This window comes from Augochlora pura, chromosome 10 (assembly GCF_028453695.1).
Source record: "Augochlora pura isolate Apur16 chromosome 10, APUR_v2.2.1, whole genome shotgun sequence".
Taxonomy (NCBI): domain Eukaryota; kingdom Metazoa; phylum Arthropoda; class Insecta; order Hymenoptera; family Halictidae; genus Augochlora; species Augochlora pura.
Genome location: NC_135781.1, coordinates 9,814,620 through 9,841,972, shown reverse-complemented (window position 1 = coordinate 9,841,972; position 27,353 = coordinate 9,814,620). Strand labels below are relative to the sequence as shown.

At 37.0% G+C, this 27,353-nt stretch overlaps 3 protein-coding genes across 9 annotated transcripts in view; 1 reads left to right on the top strand and 2 right to left on the bottom strand.

Moving 5' to 3' along the window:
* The first annotated feature begins 630 nt into the window (after positions 1 to 630).
* On the top strand, positions 631 to 4,571 carry LOC144476545 (uncharacterized). 2 transcript variants are annotated; one of them, XM_078193631.1, is made up of 4 exons: positions 631 to 755; positions 2,199 to 2,398; positions 3,117 to 3,260; positions 4,328 to 4,571. In XM_078193631.1, exons 1-4 carry the CDS (start codon positions 749 to 751, stop codon positions 4,412 to 4,414), a joined length of 438 nt encoding a protein of 145 aa, XP_078049757.1. In that variant the 5' UTR covers positions 631 to 748; the 3' UTR covers positions 4,415 to 4,571. The 2 variants fall into 2 exon arrangements, with proteins under 2 accessions (XP_078049757.1, XP_078049756.1); XM_078193630.1 differs by lacking the exon at positions 631 to 755 and having other exon boundaries at positions 2,186 to 2,398.
* Positions 4,572 to 4,645: 74 nt separating this feature from the next.
* Positions 4,646 to 14,983, bottom strand: Vps36 (vacuolar protein sorting 36). Its single transcript, XM_078193629.1, has 7 exons — positions 6,883 to 14,983; positions 6,658 to 6,819; positions 6,400 to 6,595; positions 5,967 to 6,328; positions 5,746 to 5,910; positions 5,456 to 5,671; positions 4,646 to 5,398 (listed from the first exon to the last, which is right to left on the bottom strand). The coding sequence occupies exons 2-7, from the start codon at positions 6,751 to 6,753 to the stop codon at positions 5,225 to 5,227; spliced, it is 1,209 nt and encodes a 402-aa protein (XP_078049755.1). The 5' UTR covers positions 6,754 to 6,819; positions 6,883 to 14,983; the 3' UTR covers positions 4,646 to 5,224.
* A 147-nt stretch (positions 14,984 to 15,130) lies between these two features.
* LOC144476542 (uncharacterized) overlaps positions 15,131 to 27,353 on the bottom strand; it is a 96,797-nt gene continuing 84,574 nt past the window's right edge. The window contains exons 4-15 of one of the 6 annotated variants that reach the window (XM_078193624.1): positions 23,964 to 24,063; positions 23,074 to 23,207; positions 20,758 to 21,798; positions 20,143 to 20,359; positions 19,971 to 20,072; positions 19,668 to 19,765; positions 19,514 to 19,592; positions 18,655 to 18,971; positions 18,131 to 18,275; positions 17,718 to 17,963; positions 17,420 to 17,539; positions 15,131 to 16,844 (exon numbers count right to left, since the gene is read on the bottom strand). In XM_078193624.1, coding sequence (XP_078049750.1) covers positions 16,662 to 16,844; positions 17,420 to 17,539; positions 17,718 to 17,963; positions 18,131 to 18,275; positions 18,655 to 18,971; positions 19,514 to 19,592; positions 19,668 to 19,765; positions 19,971 to 20,072; positions 20,143 to 20,359; positions 20,758 to 21,798; positions 23,074 to 23,207; positions 23,964 to 24,063 — 2,782 coding nt within the window. In that variant the 3' untranslated portion in view covers positions 15,131 to 16,661. Of the gene's footprint in view, positions 16,845 to 17,419; positions 17,540 to 17,717; positions 17,964 to 18,130; positions 18,276 to 18,654; positions 18,976 to 19,513; positions 19,593 to 19,667; positions 19,766 to 19,970; positions 20,073 to 20,142; positions 20,360 to 20,757; positions 21,799 to 23,073; positions 23,208 to 23,963; positions 24,064 to 27,353 lie in introns of all 6 variants that reach the window. The other 5 variants (XM_078193625.1, XM_078193623.1, XM_078193627.1 and 2 more) reach the window with 5 other exon arrangements.

Below are 27,353 nucleotides of genomic sequence, written 5' to 3'. Positions count from 1 at the left end.
ACGTTCTCTATCAAGTTTTAGCATTCAACGTATTAAATGGATGAACAATGAACTCGGCACTCTTTACGAAAATAATGCAAATGGGTGAAGTTCATTTGATTATCTGAAACGATAAAACCGAAGTCATGAATCGATAATCTCATTTGTTTATCACTTTTTCTTTCTCTATAATTCGCAAAATACTTCGGTTCAATTACTGTACGCACGCTATCACGAATGGCTAACACACGAATTTTTCGATAAGATATTACTTTACCGAACAAAGGAAACTAGATATATGTACTCGCCATGGCAAACAGGTTGATAGCTTTTCGGACGGAATAACATTTTTAAGTTGGTCCAAGTGACTTAAATCTGTTTGAAATGCTTGTCCAATTAGTTTGCTAGAAAATTAGTAAAAAAAGTTGCCAATGGAATCCATTGGAATCTTTCAATCCCATTTTTGAAGTCTTTCCTTCCCCACTCTACAGCATATTCCTATTTTTTCTGTAAGTTGAAATAAATTAATTTTTCTAATGAATCTATATAAATTAATTTCTCCCCAAAATCCCCCGCTGTTACGCTATGCTTACACTCATATCAGACGCGGATGGGTAATCCCTCCACTCCCACTTTCCTGAAAGAACATCGTAAAAGTGGTCGGTCATAGGGGAGCCGTGTGTTCGATAGATTCGCAATTCGACCAACGAAGTGAACGGACGCGCGTTCAATTTGAAATATTGGTTCAGGATTTACTTCAGATATAAAAATGACAGGTGAGCACTTAGATTCGTGACACGACTATAATACTGCAGGTGTATTACATATGCTATTACGTTGATGCATAAATTAATTGCTCCGCTTTTCATTATCAAATACTAAACTATTCTCTATGGATAATATTAACAGTTCATTGTAAATCTGTTGCTTTTTCGGTTGCATTACTATCAAAAGCGTAATTCTTCAATTATTACGAAAGTTACTTCGTTGTTTAATAATTAAAATGTGTAATATCATCACCGTTTATGAATGTCAAATATTTTTGTAGAGTAGAATGAAAATAGCGTAAGAATATTGGAATAAGTAGTTTTTATACAAGGAACGGAAGAAAATCTGAGTCAAGAAGAAAAGTTTATATTTTTAGAAATGGTTATCGTTATCATTGCACAATCGGTTAATCTTATCGCTATAGGTGTGTCCATCTTGAAATGTAAAACCATTCACTTTACCACATGTTTCACCTGACATAATTGTACCAATAATAACGAAAAGAATTGATTGAACGTTTAATTGCACACGTCTCTCTTTGATCAATGTAAGATTCCATATCAGCACACGCATATTTTTTGAATTGCCTTTTCCTAAATTGCATTGCAAAAAGCATTCTTTCATTTGTAGAATGAAAATGTTACGATATAAGTAATGAGAAAAACTGAATACATGTACGACATTTTAACAAAAATAATTTTTTATTCAACATTTATATGTAGAATACAAAAGAAACAAACAGCAAATTTTCTAACAGTTATTCACACTGATAAACCTAATATTAGATAATTTAGATAATGGCTTTGTAACGTCATAGTGATGTGTGCTATTCCACGAACAATGATATACTAACAACTGATGCCTTCCTAATCATAGCACTAATCGTGAGGGACTATCAAATTGTTTACAAAATTCATGTTTATAGTTTTTAATTCCGAGAATCTTAATGCGGCGCAACATCGACTATACGAAAGAAAATTGTACGGAGCTAAATAATAATGATATTATAAATGTTAAGTTTGTTTTGAAAAGCCAGAAGATTGTAAATAATATTAAGTATTTTGTTCCTTTTGTATTCTACATGCAAATATTGAATAAAAAGTTATTTTTGTTAAAATATCGTAGTATGTGTATTGAGTGTTGTTCCTTACTGCATGTATGTTTTCACAAATACCTTTATATTTTCAAGCGAATATTCACATACATAATATTTTGTCATAGGAGGATCGTAATCGCATACATAAACTGTACTTAACCACTTAGCTGCGTTAATATATTTTGAAGATAAAGTTTGTTATGCGTTTTATCGATCACACTGGGTATAATTTTTGTGACAGTTGTACTAGAATTATCTTAAGAAATATTTTTGTTGTAAGATGTAAAATTACCATTTCTATATACGTGTATACTTCTTATCAGAACTCTAATAGCGATATTAATGCTTATCATAGGATACAAGTGGGTAAGGTATACGGGCGCGCGTTACACGGTGCCAGGAATGATCTCGGTTGGCAGTGACTTAGATGGTAGAAATCTTGTTGTTGGTCGTGCTTTCCATCATGGCGACATGCTACCAGCGAAAGTAAAGCCGGAACATGGTGTTGCTTATGTTTGTCATGCTGGACAGGAACATATGAAACATGATTTCGAAGTAAGCATTAATAATTATATTCGCGATTTATACTATGTTCAATTTAGAAATTAAGTCTGCATTTTTTACTTGCAAAAACTGTGATGGAGCACCTTGATCATTAGAGTTTCAACTTTGAATCTGTTCCTATAACGGCATCATTTCCACTAATTTTACTGTATTTAATAAATTATATTCTGTTATGCGTCAGATAGTAACAAGAAGATAAAAATTCCAAATCAATAATTATAATACTAATAAGTAGATTATAATTAGAGGTATGCAGAAACCTGAGAATTCTCGAAGACTTATGCTAGGGGCGAAAAGGGAAATTACATATCTGGTCATGAAAGGATCCCGAAAATGTTCGGATTTCTCAAAAACATCCGATTCGTGTAGAAATTAGTTATTTTTATTAAATATCGGTAACAAAGAAGACTGTATACTAATCTTCCATAATATGAACAATTAAATTATTTGCAAACATGACAAATATATGCGCAGTCTTAATTAGGGACGTCGATCTAGAGCTGTTCATTATAAGATCGACTTTTTATAACTATTTTTTAAAGGTTTAAGAACTCCAGTCTACTTTTGATTAATTTAAGGAATTATTAATCTCTTCAGGATTTATTTAGCTATTGAGAAATTTATCTAGTGCTCCTATTTGCGGTTATATTATACCTTTTTTCAACAAAGATTTTCACACAGCTTTGTCAGTGTTCTTTCTCTTGAGTAGATTTTGATGCCTGCTGAGTTTAAGTGGGTTCACGCTGCAAATGGTTACGTCCCAGAAGGTTCAGTCGAGGGTGGAAGGACAATGAATGGAGAGACGCTTTATATTGGCCGTACATACCACAATGGTGTTCCGTGTAGTGGAAAGGTCAGCTACGAACAGTGGTTAAAACAATATTGTTTTTTAAATTATTTTTATTTAATTTTAATCTTTCGGATAATATTAACACGTTGAGCGCCACGCTGATTTTTAAGGGGGTCCCCGCCAGGCCACGCGTGCCGCGTAAAGGCGCTGGTACTGTAGGGCCAATGTTTCTTCTCGCAGTAGAAGATAGTTTACGAAGATAGTTTTGTGTTTTGACAAAATTAAGTTGTAAGTGATCTCTGAGATGGTCGACGGTTAGGCGGCGTACTGTTCATGTCTCGGAGATAAGAGGTCTCTGTTTGGGAGATGAAATGGTTCGTCGAGGGGAGGAGGCCCTTTTTCGAAGAGAAAGAGTCAGTTGAATAAAGATCTTTGCCAAAGAAGCAGCCCACCTAATTTCTCACCTTGTGACATCTACAAAGTCAATTTTAAATAAATTTTCTATAATTCCATAAAACAATGTAAATTTTAAAGTTCTCATGTCACACGCTGTCAGCCAGCGCGGTTGACGCGGTCTAAACGGAAAGTCTAGTGTCAGTCATATATGGCTGACGTGGTGCTCAACGCGTTAATATCAGCACTTTTGAGATAGAAATAAGACATGCAAAGGATATCCTAATAAGATATCATAGCGTCGATGATACAACCGACCAGGCGGTAATTTTACATGGAGAAAAAGAAATTGAAAACAAGGAATGATACTTTTTTCAATATGGGCTACATTGTTAGAATCTAATCCATAGTTCTTTATGTGTACATGTACTCGCTGAATATCCAAAGTCGATTTTCGTTACAAGAAGCATCAATTGAAAAAATTTTATTCTTTATTTTCGATTTGTTTCTTTTTAGGTAGCATCACCTCCTCCTCGGTTGTTTACATTCTCCTTTGCTTGAATGTTTACTGGGCGTTGTTTTATTGGTTGTACTTCATGAAACATACGTGCCCTTTGGGAGTCTACAATAATTGTTGTATATGACTTACTGAAATTATTGCAAGAATAGAATTCTATATAATGGTATATTAAGTGATGGGGATTCATGAATGATATTGATCGTCTTGTTTATTTCAGATACAACGATCTCACGGCGTACTTTATATCCCGTACGAAGGAAAAGAGATCCCGTGTAAGAATTACGAAGTTTTGGTACAAAACTAATAAATTAACTATGATGTTTTCGAGTGTAATCGCATGTGTATTCTAAGTAATAAATGGGAACTTAAAATAGATTTAAGTAAAAACACAGTAACCAATGTACTCATTTAAAATTTTATATATATGATACAAATAAAACTGACCTTGATGACAATAGTAAGAGGTGTTCAACAACTGTATTGTTAAATTAAACTTTCGAGAAAGAGATTTTTTAAACAATTTTTATGTAAGCGAAAATTTTAACATCGTTTATTTACAAATGTTTATACATAATTATCGATACACAGATATTTTTGGAGGATATTTAGCAATTACATAATGGTAACCTTATGTTAGTACAACCATCGTTGGAAAGCTTTTTTATACGCATTTACGAAATTTTGTTCATTATTAGACTGCAGTTAATTCGATTAGAAAGTTTGCTGAAGATTTCCGAGCTTCATATTTTGTTTCGATCGTAATAGAATTCTTCAATTTCATTTCTGTTTCTGGAAACAGGTTTATGAAATTTCATAGTAGCATCAACATCTGCAGTCTATTTCTTGTAAAATTTATTTCAATCTGAATGATGATCATAACACGATTGCAACAAATATCGATTTCAACTTATAGGCAATAAATTTTGTATCTGCAAATCAATACGCTATGTGTAGTCTTGAAAATATTAAATATTTTTCTTTTTGTATGTAAAATGTAAAGGCACAAAAAATATATGAACTTCTTTTTATAATGAATTCTATGCCGTGGGCAAAGTACATCTGCTTAATGAGTAACGTGTTCCTATAATAATGCGGTGGTGAGAGAGAACTGTCGTTAGTCTTCTCTTTCTAAAAATAAATTCGGATAGAATCTTAAAGCTTCGATTGTATCATCTCTGCACGCCTTCCCATGTTTCTCAGTAACTAATAATCTCTCACGTGCTAAAAGGACTGATATACCGTCTGATTGAGCAAGCTCTTCTGCCGTTAATGATCCTTTTTCTTTTATCTGTATGGAACAATAAAGTTATATCCTCTGAAGAAATTTATGTTATAAAGTACATACCAAATCTGCTATTAGATCAGCTATGGCGCTATTGTTATGAGATTGAACTTGAAGAACCATAACTCCGGTATCAAAAATTCTCAGTACCACAGGAAGACCTAAAGGCGCTAATTGTCTGCTTGCATTTAGTAAGTCTTCTGGGGACAAAAGTTCCAAACCTCTAGCTCTGTTCACACGACAATAAACATCTGTTAATGTCATCATTCCTCCTACTTCCTATAAAATAAAATTTCTTAATTACACTATACATTCGTTGATTTTGATTTACAATGATTATTAAGTGTATTGACTTTAATAGGTTCTTCCAAGATATCTGCCAATTGCTTAGCCAATTGTTTGAAATATTCATTACTGCTTCTATAGGCATCTCGAGTCACAGGGTCATCAATGCCAAGACTCATTAAGTAAGATTTAAATCTGACTGTTTCGTCCTCCGTGATGTCTCCTTGTCTCTCCTGCAATGGTCTTTGATTATAAATGCCAATTTTATAAAGTAGCTGTTGAGAGTCACCCGTATTTTTGCTGAGATGGTTTTTGAAATAGAAACCATATCTTTGGCCATTTCCATAAGCTGCCTGAGATCTTGGAAAGCTATTGATATATTCTCATCTGTGGCTTTTTGTTGCTCTTGAAGGCTTCTCTCTATTCCTATGATGCCAGTTCTGGTCTTTATTTGTGGAAGCAGTTTTGCAGTATTGCCGCCATTATGAGTGGTAGGATTATAATTAATAGCTGGCATAATGGGTGAAAATGTCCAAGCTTGTCTCATAATAGTATCAGACAAATGGGTAACAAAGGTAGGATCCAAACCTTCTTTGAAAGATAATTTAATATAATTGTAAATACTACTATCTAGTGGGCCAGGCATTTTGTCTATAAGTATGAAAGATTATCAGAGAACATTTTAATCAAATTTTTGGATGTAAAATATAAGTTACACATACTGTTCGGAGCTTCAGATAGGTGCATGATAAGTTTTTTACAACGTCCAAAGGAAAATGGACTAGGAACTTCCTGTTCAAAGTATACAATATGACAAAGGGACAGTGAGAGACACGTTTGGCCACGGGATATGTCACCAGGCTTTCCCCAGAGAAACCTGTGACTCGTTAGTATCAGCTCACCACTTTCAAAGTTTGTCTGTCAACAAATTATAGGTTATGTGTCGTTCCGTTTAAAAACGTATAACTAATATTCAATACCTTGTTGTTGCCATCGTATAATCGTACGCCAATATCACGACGAATGTGATTTTCGTTCGGATGGAAACGCGCTTCGACGTATTCGAATCTGTTCATTGCTTTTTGAGGTTAGGATAAACGTCGAGGTGTTCGTTTCAACGATATTCGAAGAAATCACGCAACCTGGGTGGGACCACCATCAATTCTAATGTATTACAATGATGTAAAGATCAAGAATATCCTCACGATTTAGTTCTCCTTAAACACTGGCCGCATAATTTGCAATTTATCTTCGTTCGAATCCCACAATTTTTAATGAAGTGGCACCACATTCGAACACCATTTCGTACTGCCTTGAGTCATCCTATTGCATTTATTAATTTCTATTCTTGCTATTTTTTCTTCTGCATTATTATAAAAATAGAAACGTATTTTGTCCGTAAAATGTATTGAAGAAAAATTTTTATTTCAAATATCTATGAAATTCGAGCGAATTTATACATTACCAAAATGGCGTCTTTCCCTACATAAAGGAGAAACGTAAATAATTTGGAAAAGGAGAAACCGATTATTGATTTTGAAAAATTTCGGGACGACAGGGAGCCAGGTTCTCGCGAAGTATGAAATAGAAAGCGCTCATTGTTACTTCAAATATATGTGTTTCGAATTTATTCAGTAAACGAATCGTGTAAATAGAACCGTAACCATGATTAACAATGATCATGTATAGTTTAATAGAACGTGATCTTCCGTGTGCTTATCACACGTTTGTATAGCGATTAACGTTTCCATTTGTAATATATTTTCTTCACAGTATTTTAATGTAAGGTTGTTGTTGCTGTTTGTTTGTTTGCATGTTTGTTTGTTTCTTTTTTTGTTGGATTAATTTATAGTTAAATACAATACAATGTATGTAATGTGTAACGATACACCTTTATATCTTCCACAAGCACAAGCTCGAACGTACCTTATCTTAAGGGATATGTTACTATTGCTAAAATCAATATTGAAATCTAGACGAATCTTTTCGTGTAGTTTTTAGATTTTTTCCCATTTGATAAATCTAGATCCTCTTAAATAGACACGTAACACCAAGATCAGGAAACTGAAGGATTGAAAGTACACGTACGATGAATCGAACTCTCCGATGGTACACAGATAATTCACCTTCGCATTTCTCTTTAGAAAAAAGTATTTCATAGACTGAATCAATTAAAGCTGTAATCAGAAATATCTTTCTTTCTTGTTATAATATTGTTTGAAAAAAAGATAATCAGTGCTAACAATTTTTTAGCACACTCTATGGAAATTAGCCTTGTTTTATAGTAATTGGTTCGATTTCTTCAGCACTTTTATTTTCTTTTTAAATCGTTGACTGCCACAATCAGTAATCAATTCGAATTGAGTGAACAAATGTTAGGATTTGTACAATAAAAATGAGGCGATCTTTGCGATCATTTCTTAATGAAAGTATAAAGCGATTTTTCCCAACATTTTTAGGGTAATTTAATTCATATTCGGCGGATGTGTACTAATTATTATGTTGAAAAATATTCGGTAGAAATTAGAAAAGGTAGGTCGAACTAAAATTTCCTCTTTTGGTTTGATCAATTCAATCATTTTGTGGGTTTTTTTTGTAGTCGTGATTCGACAGCCGACGAGTTGTACAACGATTGTTTAATTTGTTGCAGAGGAGATTGTAATTTGATGGGTTGTTTTAATGGACTCAGTCCGTGTTGCATTGTCATCTATAAACGCTTTAACAATTCCCTTAAGGCTGTTAATGTACAGTAGTATTTGCGACTGTCGAATGTACAGTTTGACATTCTCGATCGAACCCCCAAAGTTCGACCGCCGCAATCCGATGGTACGCACGAGCAATAACCCGACAATGTAATTAGAAAGGGCTTGGCAAGGATTGTTCTTCGAAAAGTTTCACCTTAATCAATAAGATACAAAGATTAATGCATATACAGGGTGAGGTGAATGTGCCCTTATCATATCACAGAGAGGCGTAACAAAAATATAAAATAATTTAAACTTATATAGTACTTTTTGTATGAATCGTACACTCATGCAACGGCTACGCGCTGCGATTCGTACCACAATGACTGGCATACGGAATAAACTATGAAAAATTTACAATCCTATCTATCGAACTTCGTAATTAGCAAGATATCTATCAGCAGGCATTTAACAATGTTTCAAAATCTATTATTCACAGTAAAAAATTTTTTCATCATTCTTTTAAGAATTATTTTACACGTGAAGTGACAAGCTAGTTTAGGATACGTAATTTAATCATCTTTTTGGTGATTATTACTTGTATGATGATAAGGTTAATTTTATCTACTGCAATAACAATATATTTATGAACTCAATGTAAAATTAACCAATTTTAACAATTTTGCAATTTAATCATCTTTACACGAAGTTTTTAATAACGATTCAAAGTAAAGTATCTTCTTTAAATAATATATTATTAACAAAAATATAACAAATACTTAGGCGAATGTTTTGTTTAAAAAGTACCATATTCGAAATAAAATCATGAATAACAAGAATCTGAAATCTCCACGTATCGATCGTGCTGTCAATTTAGGAAATAAAGAGATACCGTTTGGCGACATACCGATACAAAAGCATTGAGAAAAGTTCACACAAACGTGCGTCCTCCTGTTTGACCCTATTTTCAAATTGTGATTATTTTTGTACTCGGCCGCCGTCTTTTATAAAACGTAATAAAACAAGCACACTAAAATAAACGCACTTATAAATTCATTAAACTTTTCATTTTTATTGTAATGATAAAAATAATTCTGATTACTCTTTCAGAATGAATGTCGCCATTTTGACGGCATTAGGCCCATGTATCTAGCCATGAAAATTGTAAAAAATGTTTAAATAACGAAAGATTATTTTATATATTTTTTTCTTCCATTATTTAAAATTTTTGATATAGAAATGTTTAAAAGAATACTATTTGCAACTTAGTAAACTATCTTTATCTAGTAGTTCGTTTAAATTCAAGAATAGCAAACGGTTAAATCGTACATCTGTTTCTTCTGTAATACTTCATGAATCTACGCCATGCGTTAATAATAAAAAGCTCAATAATTGTGTTAATTCATAATAGTCGATGTTTACAAATATAAGCAATTACCGTAGTCCGAGCACATATAGTTATAATTTGGGAGCAAGGCCAAATAGGGCGCACATTTCTATGAACTTCCTGTATCGATTTTGTGGCTGGGGCCTGCCACTGCAGCAAGGTCCTGCACAATGTGCACCAAAAGCATCGAAAAATCACGTACCAGCCGACAATCAAACGTATGAATCATGGGGTCATAACCCTGAGTACCAGTTGTGATCATTCTGGTGCGAATCGCTTAGCATTATTATTGTCATCATCACTCTGTTCTCCTCCTTTCTTTTTCTCTTTGTTCCATTTCTCACTGTCTTTCATACATTTTCTCGCAGTCTGCCTATTCTCCTATAATCTCATTCTCTCTAGTTCATGCTGATCACTTTATGCTCCTTTTTCTTTCATTCGGATATACATTCGACACATACACATTTGTACTTTTGCTCATTCTCTTCCATCTCTCTCTCTCTCTCTTTCTCTCTATCTCTCTTCTTCGCACACACACGCTCTCTTTTTCCCTTTCTCACTTTCTTTCTGTCTCGCTTCCTCTTTCTTTCTCGCTCTCTGTTTCTTAATTTCGTCTACAGCTAGCCTCTGACAAAACTAAATTACGATAAACAAGAAGCAAGCTATCGAACGTCATCAATATTATTCTCTCCTTGTTATCGTCCAGCGCCGTATGTAATTATTTGATTTTCTTTTCCCAGTTCAACAATAAACGTAATTAGTGTTCTGTATCATAACATGTGCACGAGCACACGCATACTCGCGAGCACCCGCAACCCCATGGGATTTTATTACGGGGAAATATTCGGAGCGCGGGCGTGGGTGTGCGTGCGCGCACCTCGTAGGTAATAAGAATAAAAGATTAATTTTTGTGCTGATTTACAACAGTGTTAAATGATCGTTCGACTTACATGTATACAGATTATACATTAAGTATTATTTACGTACGATTTCACAGGCGCAGTGTACGTCGCGGGGACGACTTAATTAGTCGCGGTTCACGGCAGCCATTTTGTCGCGTGGATACTATCGATGCGTCAATTACGCGGCTTTGATCGTGGTTCTTCACAAGTTGTTCCCAAAAACATGGCATAGGACACAGAGGAACATGTGATTTTCAATAAACCAAATATCCTTTAGGCGCTTTTTCTTCGTGTCGTCTGATTTATTTCTTTAGTATATGGCGTGGTAAAAGAAAAGTTTAATAGTTAATTGATTTAAAGTGTAAAGCAGAAATTGGGATCTTTTATGTAATTATGGCTGAGCAGCTTATGGAACTTGACAACGAATTAATTGGATTTATATTTTGCTTGCATAAGTCGATGTCCACTAAATGTTATAGATACAGTTTAGTCACGATTTGGCCCAGGAGGCTTGAAACAACTGAAATTTTAATAAAAGAGTACCTATTCTATCGTAAGCACGTTCACCAGGATAGAAGTCCATCCACTTTTTTTCGTACTGCAAAACAATTGATACAAACATTATAAACGGAGCAGAATTTATTGATTTGAAGTATAAAGCAACGAGTGTGGTCTTATCTCGGGATCATTTATGCAACTGTATCTGCATTAAATGTTAAACATAAACGCTCAAAATTATACGTAACAGGAGAATGAAGCACGCATTTCGTCACAATAATTTTAGAAAACCAGGGTTCAGGAACATGTGTTTATTAAAACTTTTCCTCAATCCTTTTATGTAAACCTTATTTTCGGGGACAACCTGTGAAGAAAAATAGTAGTGCTATTACATTCGTTACTGTCGTCCATTAAATTTCGATCGATGCGCTATTAGCGGGATCTGTATCCGAAATTTGCGGGTGACAATCTATAGGTTTCAGGTGCGGTTGGCGACTCGCCTAAAATTATAGGTCATTAAATGCAGTATATCGCGTTATCACCGGAATGTAACAGATATTATAGATACAGTCGAATCGATAGTACTTGTTCTTTCAAGGTCATTCCCATCGCTGCAAAACTCGCTTGGGAATATGTAGTTCGAAGTTCTTAATAGTAATTCAGAATTTTTAAAGGGGTATACTGATTTAGAGTATCATTTTTACGCCTCTTCTGGAATATTCAATATTATTTTTCCAAGAGGAAATAATTAAAATCGTGTCAATTGCAGTTCCCTGGAGAAAATCTTTGTTGAAAACATGTGTATTCACTAGCTGCTACTATGGCGTGATATGAAATAAATAGAATATCTTATTGCTTGAAATAATGACGACATCTTTGATGATATTAATGACGACAAGTTTTGATTTTTAAGCAATTTTTTCCTTAAGAAACAAATTTTTTAATTAAGAAATAAAAGAAATCGATAATTATTGAAGATTTTGGTCAATGTGTCGGCGGTAAGTCTGTTGAAGATTTTTTAAAAATTCGAAATTTATTGGACAGCCATGTCATATAGGTATTGTGCTATCCATATTTAGAAGTAGGATTTTGAAAAAACATCAGTAACTTCGTTATTGTTACGAATTGAAAGAATTCTTTTTGCAGACATGTTTTTCAAAACATAGATTTCCAAAAAACACAATTGAAGAAATTGATTCGTTCAAAGTTCTAAACCAGAATACCCACTTTATTAAAATTATTACGCTGTTCGTAGAATAATGAAGTACAAGAATTTTTGTGGATAGAATCACGTTTCCAATTTCGACTTTCAAACATCTAGTTTTACAAAATTTCTTTTCTCTTCTAAGCCTTTTCCTGACGAAGCCGCAATTCATCGAAATCGTTCGCAGCCTCGACTAATCAGAACGATCCCCGCGGATCACTTAGCGCGTAACGATGTAAAGATACATATCGTCCACGATGGATCATTTACAAATATATTTACGGAGTTAGTGAGAGTTCAGCGATATTAGTCCCATAGTAAGTTGGCGATAGAAAAAACCTGAATAAGTTCATAAGTATGGATTCCAAGTAGTCTGCGTTTATGACAAAAAATGTATAGTATAGAGTGTAAAATTCTCTCGTAATGGTATCTATAATATATCATCGTAATGTATAGATGTATATGTATTATATACACGATGTTTGCGTGTGTACGTGTATGTATTGTAACTGTACTTGCGAGTCTGTGTATGCCCGTGTACGTGTGTTTACGAAGGATCGATTTTCTTTTTTAAGTTAAGTATAATCGTGTACGAAGAGGTACAAAATTTATAGGTATAGAATAGGCTATGAGGTCCGAAGGGCTATCTAATTCATTCGATTCGCATGGACGATCCCGTTGTTTGCGATTTACTCGAAATTTCCGATTTCTGACCATTGTATTGAACGCTCAATAAATTCTTCTGCCTCCCAAAATTGTTCTCCTAACAATTCTAAATTAGGGGGTCAGGTATGTAAGATAAACGATCGTCAGGTATTGTTGAAATGGATTGCTAAGGTATTATAAAGAAATTTTGTTGAAACAGAATCTAACAAGCGCAAGTAAGAAATGCGTGAATATAAAGTTACACAAATAGATGTAATCCAAATTTCTGTCATTCTCATAGGCATCTTCTTTCGGAAAACAGACTTCAGGCTGCAAGTTGACATAGCATCGAGTGAAAGGATTTCATTTTTTGATTTTTTGACTTAAGAATTAAACATGTTTGGATATGCACAATTTCACATGCATAAAATGACAGAAATCATCAAGAAAAAGCTTCATTTTCTTATTTCGTTAGTCGAACAGTGAATTTCTTCGTACAACAGTGTCCTCAATGGCCAGTAACAACGTTCACGCAAAGAAATGTCCAATGGGACCGCATCCGTGCGAATACTAGGATCAAGTCGACGCGAGAATTCCATAAAACACTACCTCTCATTACAAACAACCGGTAGCAGTTCCGCAATCGACCCTGCATCGTTAGAAGATTGTATAGTTCGGCCAAGCGCCGCGCCGATCCGAGTTTCGCTTTAATGGGGGTGAATGAGGAGTAAACTCGCCGGCGATTAATCTCGGTGTCCCGGTGATTAGGGACGACGCATGTATTAATGTATGTATGTATATACGGGAAATACGAAGGCAGATCGTGTTGATGAGGAAGAAGTGGCAGAAGAAGAAGAAGTATACCGATAGTGAAGGAAAGACGATCGTGAACCGTTCTGGATAGAGAAGAACACAACGGGGATCGATATTGATCGTCCACGTCTCGAAGAGAGTATTCTCCTTAGTGGAGCACGTTCTTAATAAACTCTGTACAAACATTAACAGTCCATTTGAGAACAACAATGTTTACATGTTGATAAAACCCTGAATTAGGGCCTCTATCATTCATAAATATCTCCAACTCTGCCGCCGATTATTTCAACGGCGCGCGAATTGTCTCTCTCTCTTCCTTTTTTTTGTTTTATTTTTTCAAACCTTTTTTTCTGTTTTCTTCTTTCGCAATCGTAATTAGCGGCTCGAGGAACGAAGAGCGACGTTGTTCGATCTGATATGTCGGAATGAAGTAATACAACGCAAAATGAACGAGAAACTTCTATTTTCTTAGTTAACAGCTTTGCTACCAGCGTTGGTATTTCTCGTATTTAGATTTAAATTATTATTTAGAAATTCTATAGGGTCTTCTTGCCCGTTGACAATTTCAATTAAAATTTATATTTTTCAATATAAGACAGTTTATATTTCATAAATTTGAGCCATTCTAGCCTTCAATTGAAAGATAAATAGTTATGGTAACGTTGTACACATAGATTACTGCAGTTATTTAATATCCATTGAGCAGGGCTGACTTCATATTTTAAATATGAAGACACGTCTCTACTGAACAAGTGAATAAAATTAATTTGTTGAATTCCGTTGTCATTTAAAAATCAATTAAACACAATATATTCTATAATAAAACGTGAATAAAATATCGTGTAAGAGAAGTTATGATATTCGTAGAATTAATTTAATGATTTTTACGTAGAATACAAAATCGCTGGTAGCAAACTGCAACAGGATCGTTTGTGGTTACTGTGTGGATCTATGTATAGTGGGTCGTAATATAGTGCATCATAATTGTGTAAAACAAGCGAATATGTTGGTATCACAGAAATCATGAGAACTGACTTAACTTTACCGAAAAGAAAGAAAGCAAAAGGAATTTTGACTTGTTTGTCGATCAGTGCGCGTTAGCTTTGGTAATTACGAAACGAATAAGGATCAAAGAGTATCGTCTTCATTGGCCCTGACGTTCGACGGCCGTATATAAAATATTAATATAAATATTTGAGCCTCGTATAGGGAACCTTGTAGTCGCTGTAAAGATTCATCCGAATCTTCTTTGTGGAGGGACGCGCAATGACGAGCGACGATGTAGATCCGTTTAGAGCCTATAGCGATTTGTGCTTTACGATGATTGATTTGTTTTCGTGTTTTTTTTTTTTTTGTATTTTTTGATATCGTTATATCAGTCTGAAACGACCGACGGCTCAATGGGCTCATGCGTCACGTCGATTCTCCTTCTCGTTTGATCATGTTGTTCGTTCCATTCCTTAATTCATCGACTTTCGGACGCGTTGCCAGAGGGTCTATGATCATAAGAGTCGTCGTCCTTTTTTGTTTTTTGTTTTTTTTCTTTTTCATTTTGGAATCTTATATTTAAGCGACACGACATATCATGCATTTCCATTTAATACACGTACGATAGGATACGAGCTTGACATTGATAATTACCATTTATTTGGAAATGATGATCGATCTTAAATTTGTTCGATTATCAGTTGAATGTGTGTGTAATTATTATTGTTTTTTTTTTCGTTTTTTTTTCTTTCTAGCTCCAATATATCGCTTGCACCGTGTATAGGAGTATCCGCGGAGGCGTGCGATTTTTACGATCGGGAAACAAGAACCTTTTCTATCAAATTTTTGCGATTACGATCCGGTGCTGCGAGATGCAACGAAGATCTTAGAATTGTAATTTTTCATTAGTTTCCCGATGATTTCAATCTTACTTTGAAGGTTTAAATTTTTCTTGGATTTGTAAATATATTGAGAATTTGTGTCAACTTTATTTCAATTTCTTACAATTTTTGATCTTTTAATTTCCTGGTCCGAAAGGCTCTAGTTTTCCTTGCAAGATCGTGGGAACCTCCTTTTCTAACAATAAATAACAAGTTTGTTTCATCTATCGGAGCGAAGATACTCTTATTTAATTTAGAAAAATAGATCATTAAAATGAACTAGTCTGGACAGTCTATCGATTCACATTTAGTTTCCGTTCGTTTCATAATGTGCGTCTTATAGCGCATGGTTTCTCAAACAAATAAAGTGTGCTGAAATCTTAATTGCGTGTTGACTTCAACAAAAATGAACCTCCCTTAAAGTAACTCACTCCTCGTCAATACTACCAATCGTCGTTCCACCTCATTCTTCACAAACCTTCAATCGCAATCGTCACAGGGTGTAGATGGTACGCAAAATTCGCCAATCGATTTGTCAAGATTAATGCGTTCATTGCCGAGCAAATCGCAGCAACTAGCACGCCTCCGCTAACTTGTTAGAGTATAGAGGAGAACGGTGGAGTGCCATAGACACGGGGTAGTCACTTATAAATACTTAGTTACAACACTAATGGAAACTGTCGCGTGGTTTCTGAGGCCTTAACGTATCAGCACCCTGTTAATTCACCAGTGTTCGCGAGTACGCGTTTTTAACGAAATTGGACAACGAGCGTTCTGCCACCATACTTCATAGAGGTGAACGCAACGACTAAAGCTTGCTACGGCACGTTCTGCGCCTACATCACGGGAGAAAACTATAGAGTATCTATGCGGAACGTCGGACAACATTACCGTTCTCCATGTATACTTCAATAACCGTAAACGGACATACAATAACGTCCTTAAATCGTCGTCGTTTTTACATCGACAGCCAGGGTTCGGATTCACTTTCTGAGAGGATGCCACATGGAAATCGGATGTCTGACTTTCAACATCATCTGGGACCAGTGATCCAACGACTTTCCAGTCGACGTGGGACCAACTATGATGTGCCCGACGGAGTATGGTTTCGTGCTTATGCTTTGGTCTTCGTTTATCTCTGCCACGGTCAGTCTCAGCTGGATGTTCTAAAAGCAAATAACGCACTTACGTTAGCTGGCGAATTATCTTATTCATAAACTTTGTTTATAGATGGGGACATTAACCCTCTGCTCTATGACAACGAATCGGACTCGCGACGGAGGTGTCACAAGTAATCTACTAAATACGGATGTTATTCGCTTCTTCTACATTGACATGAAATTTGATTATTCTGTTATCAAAATCTGGAAATGAAAGTAAATTGAGGTATACAAGAAACAATAATTGTCTCTTTCTACTAGGGTAACTGTGAAAGAAATCGTAGTGCAAGGTCTCAATGGTTGATTCTTCTACAATTCAATCAAATGAAATTTATTTAAGAAAATAGCTTAAGGTATGATAATATGATGATAGTATGATGATAGAAAGAAAATTGACAGTTCGAATTCTGTTGGTGGACAAATACGTTGCAAAGAATACTTTTGTAACATGAAAATTTGTTTGACTGCTTTCAATATCACTGTTTCGAGTAGATATTTAACTTATGCGGATATTTTTCTTCGCTGAAGGTCCTATTTCTTCGGATTAGGTGCATTAAATAAATAATTAAAGTAAATCTTACTGCGAGAGTGTGAGTGGGTACTTGAAAAATAATCCACTCGTTGAAAATTGGATTATTTTCTCCTTTCTTAATGGACGTCCTCTTCTTGTGGATCTTCTTTCCGTGTTGCAATAGGTAAACCTGTAAAACATAGATTTATAAATCGATTATGTTAATTGTAATATTTAAATCGATTGATCGATGTTCTTGGAATAAATTTCTTATTTGTTAACATTCGTGTCAACCCTTCGCAAGTTTATGCCATGTCCCGCGCGATACGGATTCGGCTCCCTAAATTTAGGATGCTTTGCGGACATACCTTAACGAAGAAATCCCCCGGGACGTTACTGACGCCACGTAAATTCTTCGCTTTTACGACAACTAGGGTGAGTCGTTCAGCAGTCGGTGAGTAGGACAAAGAGAACATTAATTCGCCTAACCGCGGCGTAGGCTGGTGTGTTCCTATGAGATTTAACCAGATGGTTGTTGGCGCTTTTAGTAGAGGCTTCAGGTGGAAGATAGCTACGCCTATGAGGATATCGTCGCCGCCCATCCTGGAGTACACCTTAGGAATTCAATTATTTCCGTAATTACTGTCACATTTATTGGCTGTAAAATGTTTTGGACACGACTCATCATTTGGTTAGAATAGACGTAGTCAGCTTAACTAGTTGCGCAATGTCAATCCGAATAAAACGGATTGTTGCAATAGATAGTTTGACGAGTACTTACTTTGAATTGCAGAGTGCTGCCAATGGGGGAGCCATCAAGGCTTCCGATGACAAAGTTTTCTTGGTAACTGGGCGATGAACTGCCTTTATATAGTCTTGTTCTTAATTCGTGGTCCGTGTATATCGTGTCCGATAATAGGAATACTCTGTAAAGTGAAGCATTCTTGTTAATTATGCACGAACTACGTATAGTCTGACTCGACTACTAATGGGCTTCGAACTGTCTCATGAATGTCTAAATTATTTTTCACACCACCAGACTCCAAAGGCCTCACAATTTTCAACATCCTTTTACAGATCAGCAATCGTGTAAATTTCAATACTCAGCATGACAGAACTTCGTGTAAATTTATTTTGGATTCATCGTTCTCATTGCATTAAAGATACGAATATTCACTGCTTGATCCATGGTTATAAAGGGGTTATGAGATTTTTATTGTAATTTGTCGTTTCAATTTTGGTTAAGAAGAATATAACAATTGGAAGGTCTTGTCGTTACGTGAGATCAATAGAAGAGAATCGAACCTGACGTATGTGTCTTGTGCAGGTTCGCCGTCGGGCATAATGAGACACCTCGCCTCGAGAATACTGACACACAGATTAAACCTGTTGTCAGGCCCACGGCCGTATTGAACGCCGATGCAGATCAACCCGGCGGTAAGCGTTTCTTCGAGGTCGGTGGTAACAACGCTGGTGTCCGAGCACATGCTCTCGCAGCTTAATGCCCTCTTCAGGTCCGTCTCATCCGGCGGCGGCTCTGGTTCCGGCCCCTGGGATCCCCGACGATTGCCGGGACTGATTCCATTGTAATCGTTCATTGAATAATTCGTCGAGAACGCCTCCTCCCATAAATTAAATTCGTTCAATAATTATTTCTCACGACACCATCGGCTCCGTTAGTTTCATCAAAACCCTTACGCTTCTCAGTGAAAAAATTCACCCATTTTTCTCAGCTACGTTCGATTGTTTTCTGTTTTTCTTGCAATATTGTTTAAAACGTTAATTTGCGATCTTGTAATTTTAGTTCGATTGTAAAGTTTGAGAAGCGTACAGGGATTAACAATACATATAGTGTTGATCGCTTAATAGACACTCATCGAACACGTACGTCCTTCGAAACGGGACGCAACGTGGTCCTACGTTTGAGTTTATTAAACAAGCACGACTATAATTCCTGAGGCCTGGTACGCAGTTGAATTGAAAATGTTCAACATTTACATAAAAAAAAATGTAATCGGTAGAAATACGAAAATCTGATCCGTTTAATCATGCAGTAATTTCCATCGAGGATAATTAACGGTTGACTCTGCAGTGAGTTCAAAATGCGTACCAAGCGTGGCAAATTGTCAGGAATAAGAGTTTAAAGCGAGGAGCTGGTCTGTACCTGAGACGGTCTTTGTTTCATGGGCATGTCGTCGAGCACGCTGCCAAACTCTTGACTGCTTCGCATTCTGCAATATAAGCTGATCGATTAACGTGTTAATCGTCTTCTTTCGAGAGCCCAGGGCAGATGGGGGTGGCAATTAGGGGATGCTTACCTGAACGCGCTCGAGTCCTCGAACTCGTTGAGTTCGTTGAATATACCGTTCTGACTTTCCATGCTTTTCCTCCTTTGTTCAATACTGTTCAGAATATCCTGGAAACAATTTTCATTAGCTTCGGTTCAAATGCGTCTGAACCGATGGAATTACAACATTCACGAAAGTGATATCGTCGATGATTTCCAAGGAAAGGAAACTCAAAGAATGAAGTGAAAATGAATTTAACAGGAGATCTTCGTTGAATTTTGAATCGAAGGAATTAATTAATTAGTTGAATTGATTAAATGATCAACATCGTACCTCTGACGTCCTTGTAAAGCTAGGATCAGTCTCGTAGGCGTAGATCTCTTGATCTTTGAGTAATAATGGCGACGATGGAGGGTTTTGTAAACTGTTGGATACCTGTCGAAGCAATGTCGTTTAATAATTTATACGTTCAATTAGCAGAAAATTAATAGATTTTGTTGTCTACCTCTTGCGCAGTTCTTTGAGCTTCCATATTCAGCTCAGGACTATAAAGATCGGAGCTACGTTTGTAACCGTCGACGCTCAACACGTCGGAATCATTCTCTGCGTAAATGTCTTGCATGTCGCTTTCTAACCGACTATGGATGCTATCCTCTATCAATGACGGATATCTCGACGGAGAAGAGTACTGTTCGGGTTGCTGTGGCGAGGAGAGGAGCGCACTACAATCAAAGTAGTAATACATTTCAGTAACTGTGATTTTCAACATTCTGACAACTAGATTACTATGTACACCATATTAAAAGCAAATAAAAGTAAGTTTCTGATTAATCTTCTATAATTGCTAGACTAGTAATTATAGAAACAGTGCACATGGCTTTGGAGCCTTTTTTCAAGACAGCGGAGGAAGCGATTTACGAGAGTCATTAGCAGGTACTGTATTCACCATCTTGATCAAATTCAACTAGGTGCTCGATTGCAATTGTCCTCTCGTTTCGATCAAAGCAATTAAATCCTAAAAATTTGCTCACACACTGCTCAATTCAGGTCACTGCGACAAATCGGCTTTTTCCTATTTTACAATCTAAAACTTTCAACCTTGAACGAAGAGCAAACATACTTGTAAAACTTCGACTGGTCGATGGAGTTGTGTAAAGTAAACAATTTGAGAGCATTGAATATCATCTCGCCGGTTGTCTTCCCGTTCTTTTTTGGCACGTCTTGCAGTGGATCTGGGGGTGCAGGCGGGGGCGGCACTGGGCTAGGGGTCGAGTCGCTGTTAAAGTTCATCATATTGATTGACTCTGGGATCGCGTCGTCGAAGAACCCGTGATCCTGATCTAGTTCGTTCATCGTGTCGTAAACAGGAAGAACGGGCAAGCTCCTTATATACTGCGAGACTTTCTGCAAGCCCTGTGACTCCCGGAACAAGTAGGACGAGTCGATGTCGTCCTGCAAGCTGCAGCTCCTGAAGGGCTTCATCTCGATGCTCTGCAACTCGTTGTTCTTGCGGTCCAGGTCGTCCCCGAGGTTTTGGGTGCTCTGCAGCATCTTGGGCAGCGCGCCCGGCTCGTAGACCGGCTCCATCACCGATTGGCTGATGGTCACCATATGATTCCTCTGGATAATGTCGTAGTTACCGTAGACATCGTTGCTGTCATCCTCAACCTTTCCATCTAGGTTGCCCAGAGAGCCGCTGAGCATTCTGCCACGGACCCTGTTAGACTCCATGCTGTTGTCAAACTGCCTGTAGGGGCTGCACATATTATCCTGCTGTCGCCGCTCCTCTTCGAGTTCGTATTGCAACCGCGACTCCATGTGGATGCTTTCCGATGTCGGACCAACTTCTTCGTACCTAAACGAAGTCTCGTTCGCTTTGCGCATCCCGTAGTTGGGCATCGATGGCGCCTGAAAGAGGAACACCGAGGGACCAGGAGGTCTCGAGGGAGCCGAGGGTCTTTGCATCGCCGGAGGCGGAGTTAATGGACCTGGGCCAGACTCTTGCATTCTCAGGTACTCTATGGCACTCGAGGTTTGAAGTGGAGGCAGCCTTGGTCGACCGGTTGGCCTTGGTTGTGGCGCTGGTCTCAAAGGCTGTGGTGGTATCGTGCTGCTGGCGGTGCTCAGCGGTGGGTGCAGGTCTCTATCCACCGATTCGAATCTGCGAACATTATTATTAGATCTTCCTTCGGTATCAAAACATCTCCTGAATTTCCTGAACACGATTCGTTTCAGTTAATTTGCCTGGAACTTGGATGGTTCCAGCTTCCTCGTCGATAGTTTCTGCAGTGTGAAAACAGGTAATACGGAACAGAACGTGATTCGCAACATTATAATGTGTTGATAGAGAAGTACAAATATATTGCAGGGGCTGATGCAGAACTGAGATCTTCACAACTAACTTCGCATTGGGTATTGATTATCTAAGTTACACTCTTACTTTTCTGTTGCTTGACTTCTTATGTTGAACAATTCTGTAGAAATTTCCAAATACAATAGTATATTTTTGTATAACATTGTGAACGTGTGTAGAAGTTTAAACAATGTTCAAAGAGAACTTAGGACATTTTTCTGATCGACAGATTATTATTCTACCAGTCGAATGCAGAAGTTTGTAAAAATCGAAGTGGAGTTTGCCTAGGTGCCCCATCGATTTTCACTTGTCTTTATTCGTTCGCTATGATTTCAAAAACTATTGAATTTTCTTAAGCTTAATTATGGAAGTGCGATTTGATCCTTCGTCTTTTGACGCAGATTCCATTCGAAACAGTGAATTCTTTTGCCTTGATCGACTCTTCGAACCAGACGTTCCGTATTATCTGCTTTCTCTCTGTTCGTTACTTAATTTGCTATCGCGCATCGAATCGACTATTTTCGTGATCAAATATTAAACCCGAGAGATGCATGAAATATGATTTTCTGTTTTGCAGTGGAACGGTTCTGATCCTCGCGTTAAATATTAGGTATTGATTAACAGATCGAGTGGGTATTGCACGCGAAAGAGGTCGTGCAGCTTTTGAATTGATTTCAGCATGTCCCGGCATCAATAATTCTAGATACTCTTAATGATACGAATAAATAATAAAGGATATTAGTTATTTCAGTCGACTGACAATATTCGACTTTCGTGATTAACCGTGTCGCGTAATCGTTCCCGGTGCTTGTCTCGAGAAACGTCATTATAGCGCCATTAAGCACTGGCGCAACTGACAAAGTCGCCGATAATTGGGTCAATACTTTCATTGCGGATACCGTGCTAAAAGTATTCCGTCCTTAACCGATATAAAGTCAACGAACACGCCGACCGTTTCCTGATTAATGACACCATTCCGTTGAAAATGTCTTCAGTATTAAACGATACCGAACGCGTTCGCATAAATGTGGATACGTGTAATCGGACGCTATTGTTAAAGAACGCAGCAATCGGCCCCGTTACCTTGTAAAAGCTCCCTTCGCGTCGAGCCTGAGGTCGCTGTCGCTGTGGAACAGATGCTGAGACGTATTTCCGGTTTGCCGATACAAGCCCGGGTTTGTCTGCGCTGTTGGACATTGTGCTTTCACCAGGCTAACCTGCGAATCGGGATGATAGAACGATTGCCAGTTTTTTCTACGATTCACCAATTTGTCGTATAAAACAGTGTCTAATATTGTCGATTAATAGTATTATATATTCCAATGCTTTAATTGTTTCACTGGTGTACCAGAAAAGGAAACCGACTGTTCATGTAGACGCGTGTCAATAATAAGGAAAATTATCGAAAATTTCTCATTTAGCATTACAACGCAATTCTTAAAAATGATTTGATTATCAGAATCAAGATGATGTTATGAATCACTATATGTTATAAACCACTATAAAATGTTCTCTTGAACCGAAAAATTTACCGAGATCATTCTACAATAACGAGGTGAATTTGATACTAGAAACTACTGTGGTTCGAGAAAATCGATAACATAGCTTCCACCGATAATCATTAACCGACTAGTATTAAGAAATATGCTCGAAGGCATTCTCTGAGAGATTAACAAACATCTGAATGAATCTTGTCATGTTTACTATGAAAAGATAAGGAGTTGCTTCGAATATTTAGCAATTTGTTAACTACAGACGAACTTGGTGAAAATTGTCTCGATTTATGAAGCAGCATTTAGTACTTGACTCGTAAGCAAATCAGTAATTCTTTACATAAATCTTCGTTCAATACCAGACCGTGTATGATCTCGATAAAATTCAAAGGATTTAAAGGAGTACTATGAAGTTTCGGTTTGAAATTCTTCGATGTTATCATTGTTTTCGGAAACTCCCGCGATTCCATGATTACGTACCTTCTCCTCCCGAGGTGCCCACAACCAAGACAGCCTTTGTCGCCATTCCTCGCAGACGTTCCACACGTTCCTAGGTCCCCATTGCCAGCCGATGCGATACCTGAGGCAGTGTAACACACAAAGTATTATTACGTTAAGGCCTTCCGTTCGGGGGGGAGGGGCTTTTAGATGCTGCGAGCTGTTACGTTAGATGCAACGGTCGATAATCATGTTTTCATAGCGAAACTTTCGGGACAACGGCCTGGGAATTGGATTACTGGGTCAGTCCGCTCGAACACAGAAAATATTGATATTTAATAGGAGTTGGGTCACCGACTCGAAATTAATCGGGTCCGTCGCGGTGTCTTTTGCTGATTACCAGCCAGACATAATCGCTTCGGCAGATGTCAACGTATTACTAGCTCAAAGTTATTAGAGTGTAATACTTTCATACGTTGATTTTTATCGTACTCTTTAAATTAACTTATTCGCCACAGCTCTAGGGACTTTAATAGCCTTATTGTACATTTATTGGACCTGTTATTAATAATACCATTAATATCCATATTTGATAATTGTAAAAACGTCACTGTTTTTTGAGTTGTGCTCACGTTCAAAACAAATGAGATCTGTTCTTTCAAATGATCAATGAGAGAAAATCAGTGCACCCAATTAGACAAAGCTTTCCTGCAGTATGACGCACATAATTGTTAATAACTGTCACAACATTCGATAAAATGTCTTGTAATTCGTGTAACTACTTGAAAACCGCGTAAACATCTGTATAAAATGTTACCGGGATCGATTGCCGAAAATCTAGTTCCCACATATAAAAAACGCACGTTTGTTTTAAAATAATTTCATAGGCTGCTTCATACGAATCTCGATCTTGACCTACGCTTTCTTTGCACATTCTACAAGCCGAATAAGAAAAATATCTGCTATCAAGTCTCGTTAAAATCTATCATTTCCAAATGTGTGAATAGGCTGCAAAATGAATCGAACGATGTGGTTCTCGTTCCAATTAACACCGGTCGTCCAGTTTATCCAAAACTAAATTGTGTCACTCAAAATTCCTGGTCGTAGCATCTCTTCTTTTTCATATGGGAAAAGGTGTTTGATCACGTGGACCGTTCGGGCACACCGTGGCAGAATAATGGCGTGCCGACGAGCACGCGGGAGTATGCTATTATTAAGTGAATAGAGATGCGAGCTCGTCAAAGGGGTCACAGGGAAAATCAATTTCAGTAAGCGCGGCATTAAAGCCGGCTAAAATAAAATTTTCAGCCGCCCTGCTCGGCGAACAGTCGCATAACCGACCCGGCCCTCGGTTCACGCACGCTTTTTGCTGAAACTTTTACGGCCCGTCGTTCGCGGCGATATTTATTTTATCGCCCCGTCGGCATTAGGATGGTAACGCTCGATAAACGTATAAATTCAAATTCCCCCCTAGCCGCTTTTAATGCTAAGCGAATTTCACGGAGTCTACACATATACGGTACTTCATGCGAGTCGGCCACGGTTAAACACCGATAAATCGTGTTGTGCGTGATGTTACACCGTCGAACGATCGTTCTCGCACTCACTTGTATGCAAGCTCCGTCTTAATTGTCGGCTCTCATTACCAGGTGTGTTGTCCGAAATTAACAATTCGCAGATTAGTCTCGCGGTGTCGCGACGATGAAAATTGAAGAGCTCTCGGTAAGGAGGCAGTTTCGTTCTTAATAGGTCTCATTATTCGTACGAAGTTTCAAAGGAAATTTATTTCATGTGATAAGTATGACGAAGTTGCGTGAGACACAATTTTTAATGAGACATGTAGATTTCTGAAGAAATTTTTTCTTGGATAAATTCCATCTATCTAGAGCAAGTATCGTTAACAAAATTATTTTGAATTGTTAGTAATTTATTTAAATAAAAGATAAGATTCAATAGAGTGTGACTAAAATGAATTGTTAAATTTGGACACAAAACTGTATTACCCAATAATTTATCTCAAATTATCCGATTGCATAGCTACGTTCTTATTGCTGTAGGGTTTTCAATTATGGTAAGATATTGTGTTACCAAGCTCTTCAATATCGGATATCTGTATACCTTATTATCAGCTATGAATAAACTGAAATAGGTTGAAGAGAATTGTTTGAAATGATATCCGAGAAAGAATCGAAAAAGGAAGAACCTGGGTCGTGTGCAAAAGGTCAGCAGGTGAAAATGCAGTTGAAGAAGAGAAAGGATTTTATTTGTACAATATTCAACGTTTCTCGGAATAGTCCGGATCAGTTAGGAGCTCCTAGAATATCGACTCGCGATTACCATTATTACAGTTTCTCAGGCACGACCCAACCATATCCGCGACAGTTTAATGAATCTGACAACGAGCATCGTCTGCAGGCAGAATTTCATATTCCTTTTTGGTGCGGGTCGACTTGCCTTTGGTGGAAAGAATCGCGTTCTTCTGTAGTAGCTCGCGGAAGAATAAACTCCGTCTGCAGAAAACGGTAGATAAGGAATTCCTGATACAATTGGTGGCTGAATGACCCTGTAACCTGTTGCACGTGTAGCGTTTACCAGTTACTCGCCACTACCATCGTTATCTAATTAAAGAAAACGTGAGTGCATTCGGTATATTGTAATTCAAGAATCATTCGACCATATAGCAGAACACTAGTTACATTGGTGTTTAAATCTGTTATCAGTTAACACAACACGAATTTTTATTGAATGCAAATTTTACATAATTACTTGGTCGTTGAATCGTTTTTTTATGTCACAGAAAAAAGTAGCGAAGATCAAAACAGAGTTTTGTCAGTTTTGACAGTTACTTGCAATGTTAAGTGAGGGAAAGCAAAATTGTACGACTTTTTATATCTCTTCATTGCTCATTTGTTGATATTAAATAATTTTGAGGACTTTGTGAGTCACTGCTTAAGACATTCTTATATGACAGCATCAGAAGAATACACTGTCAATAGGATAATGAAGTTACTTCTTTTGGATTCAATATTGTATTTGTACGACTTTATTATCTCTATACTCTATTATCTAGTTTTTTTTACATTTGTTTCACTTTCTTCATTCTCAATATATCCTTTTGATATATTGCATATTGGTTGATATCTAATAATTGTGACAGGGAATGATTCTGTTATTTCTTTTGAAATGAAATATGTCAATTTTCACCTGAGTAATTAATGAAATCTGGAATAGTCTCAAAGTTCTGTTAGGTAGGAAGTACATTGCGATTCAAGAATTAGTTTTAGAAATCCTGATAATTCGAAGCATTCTTGATTTGATAGCAGGAGACTGCGACTTCAAAAGTTATAGCACATCAATTAACAAAAGCATTAAACTAGTATTTTAATCGAAAGATCAATTTTTATACAAAAATAATTGTATCTTGCTGTGGCA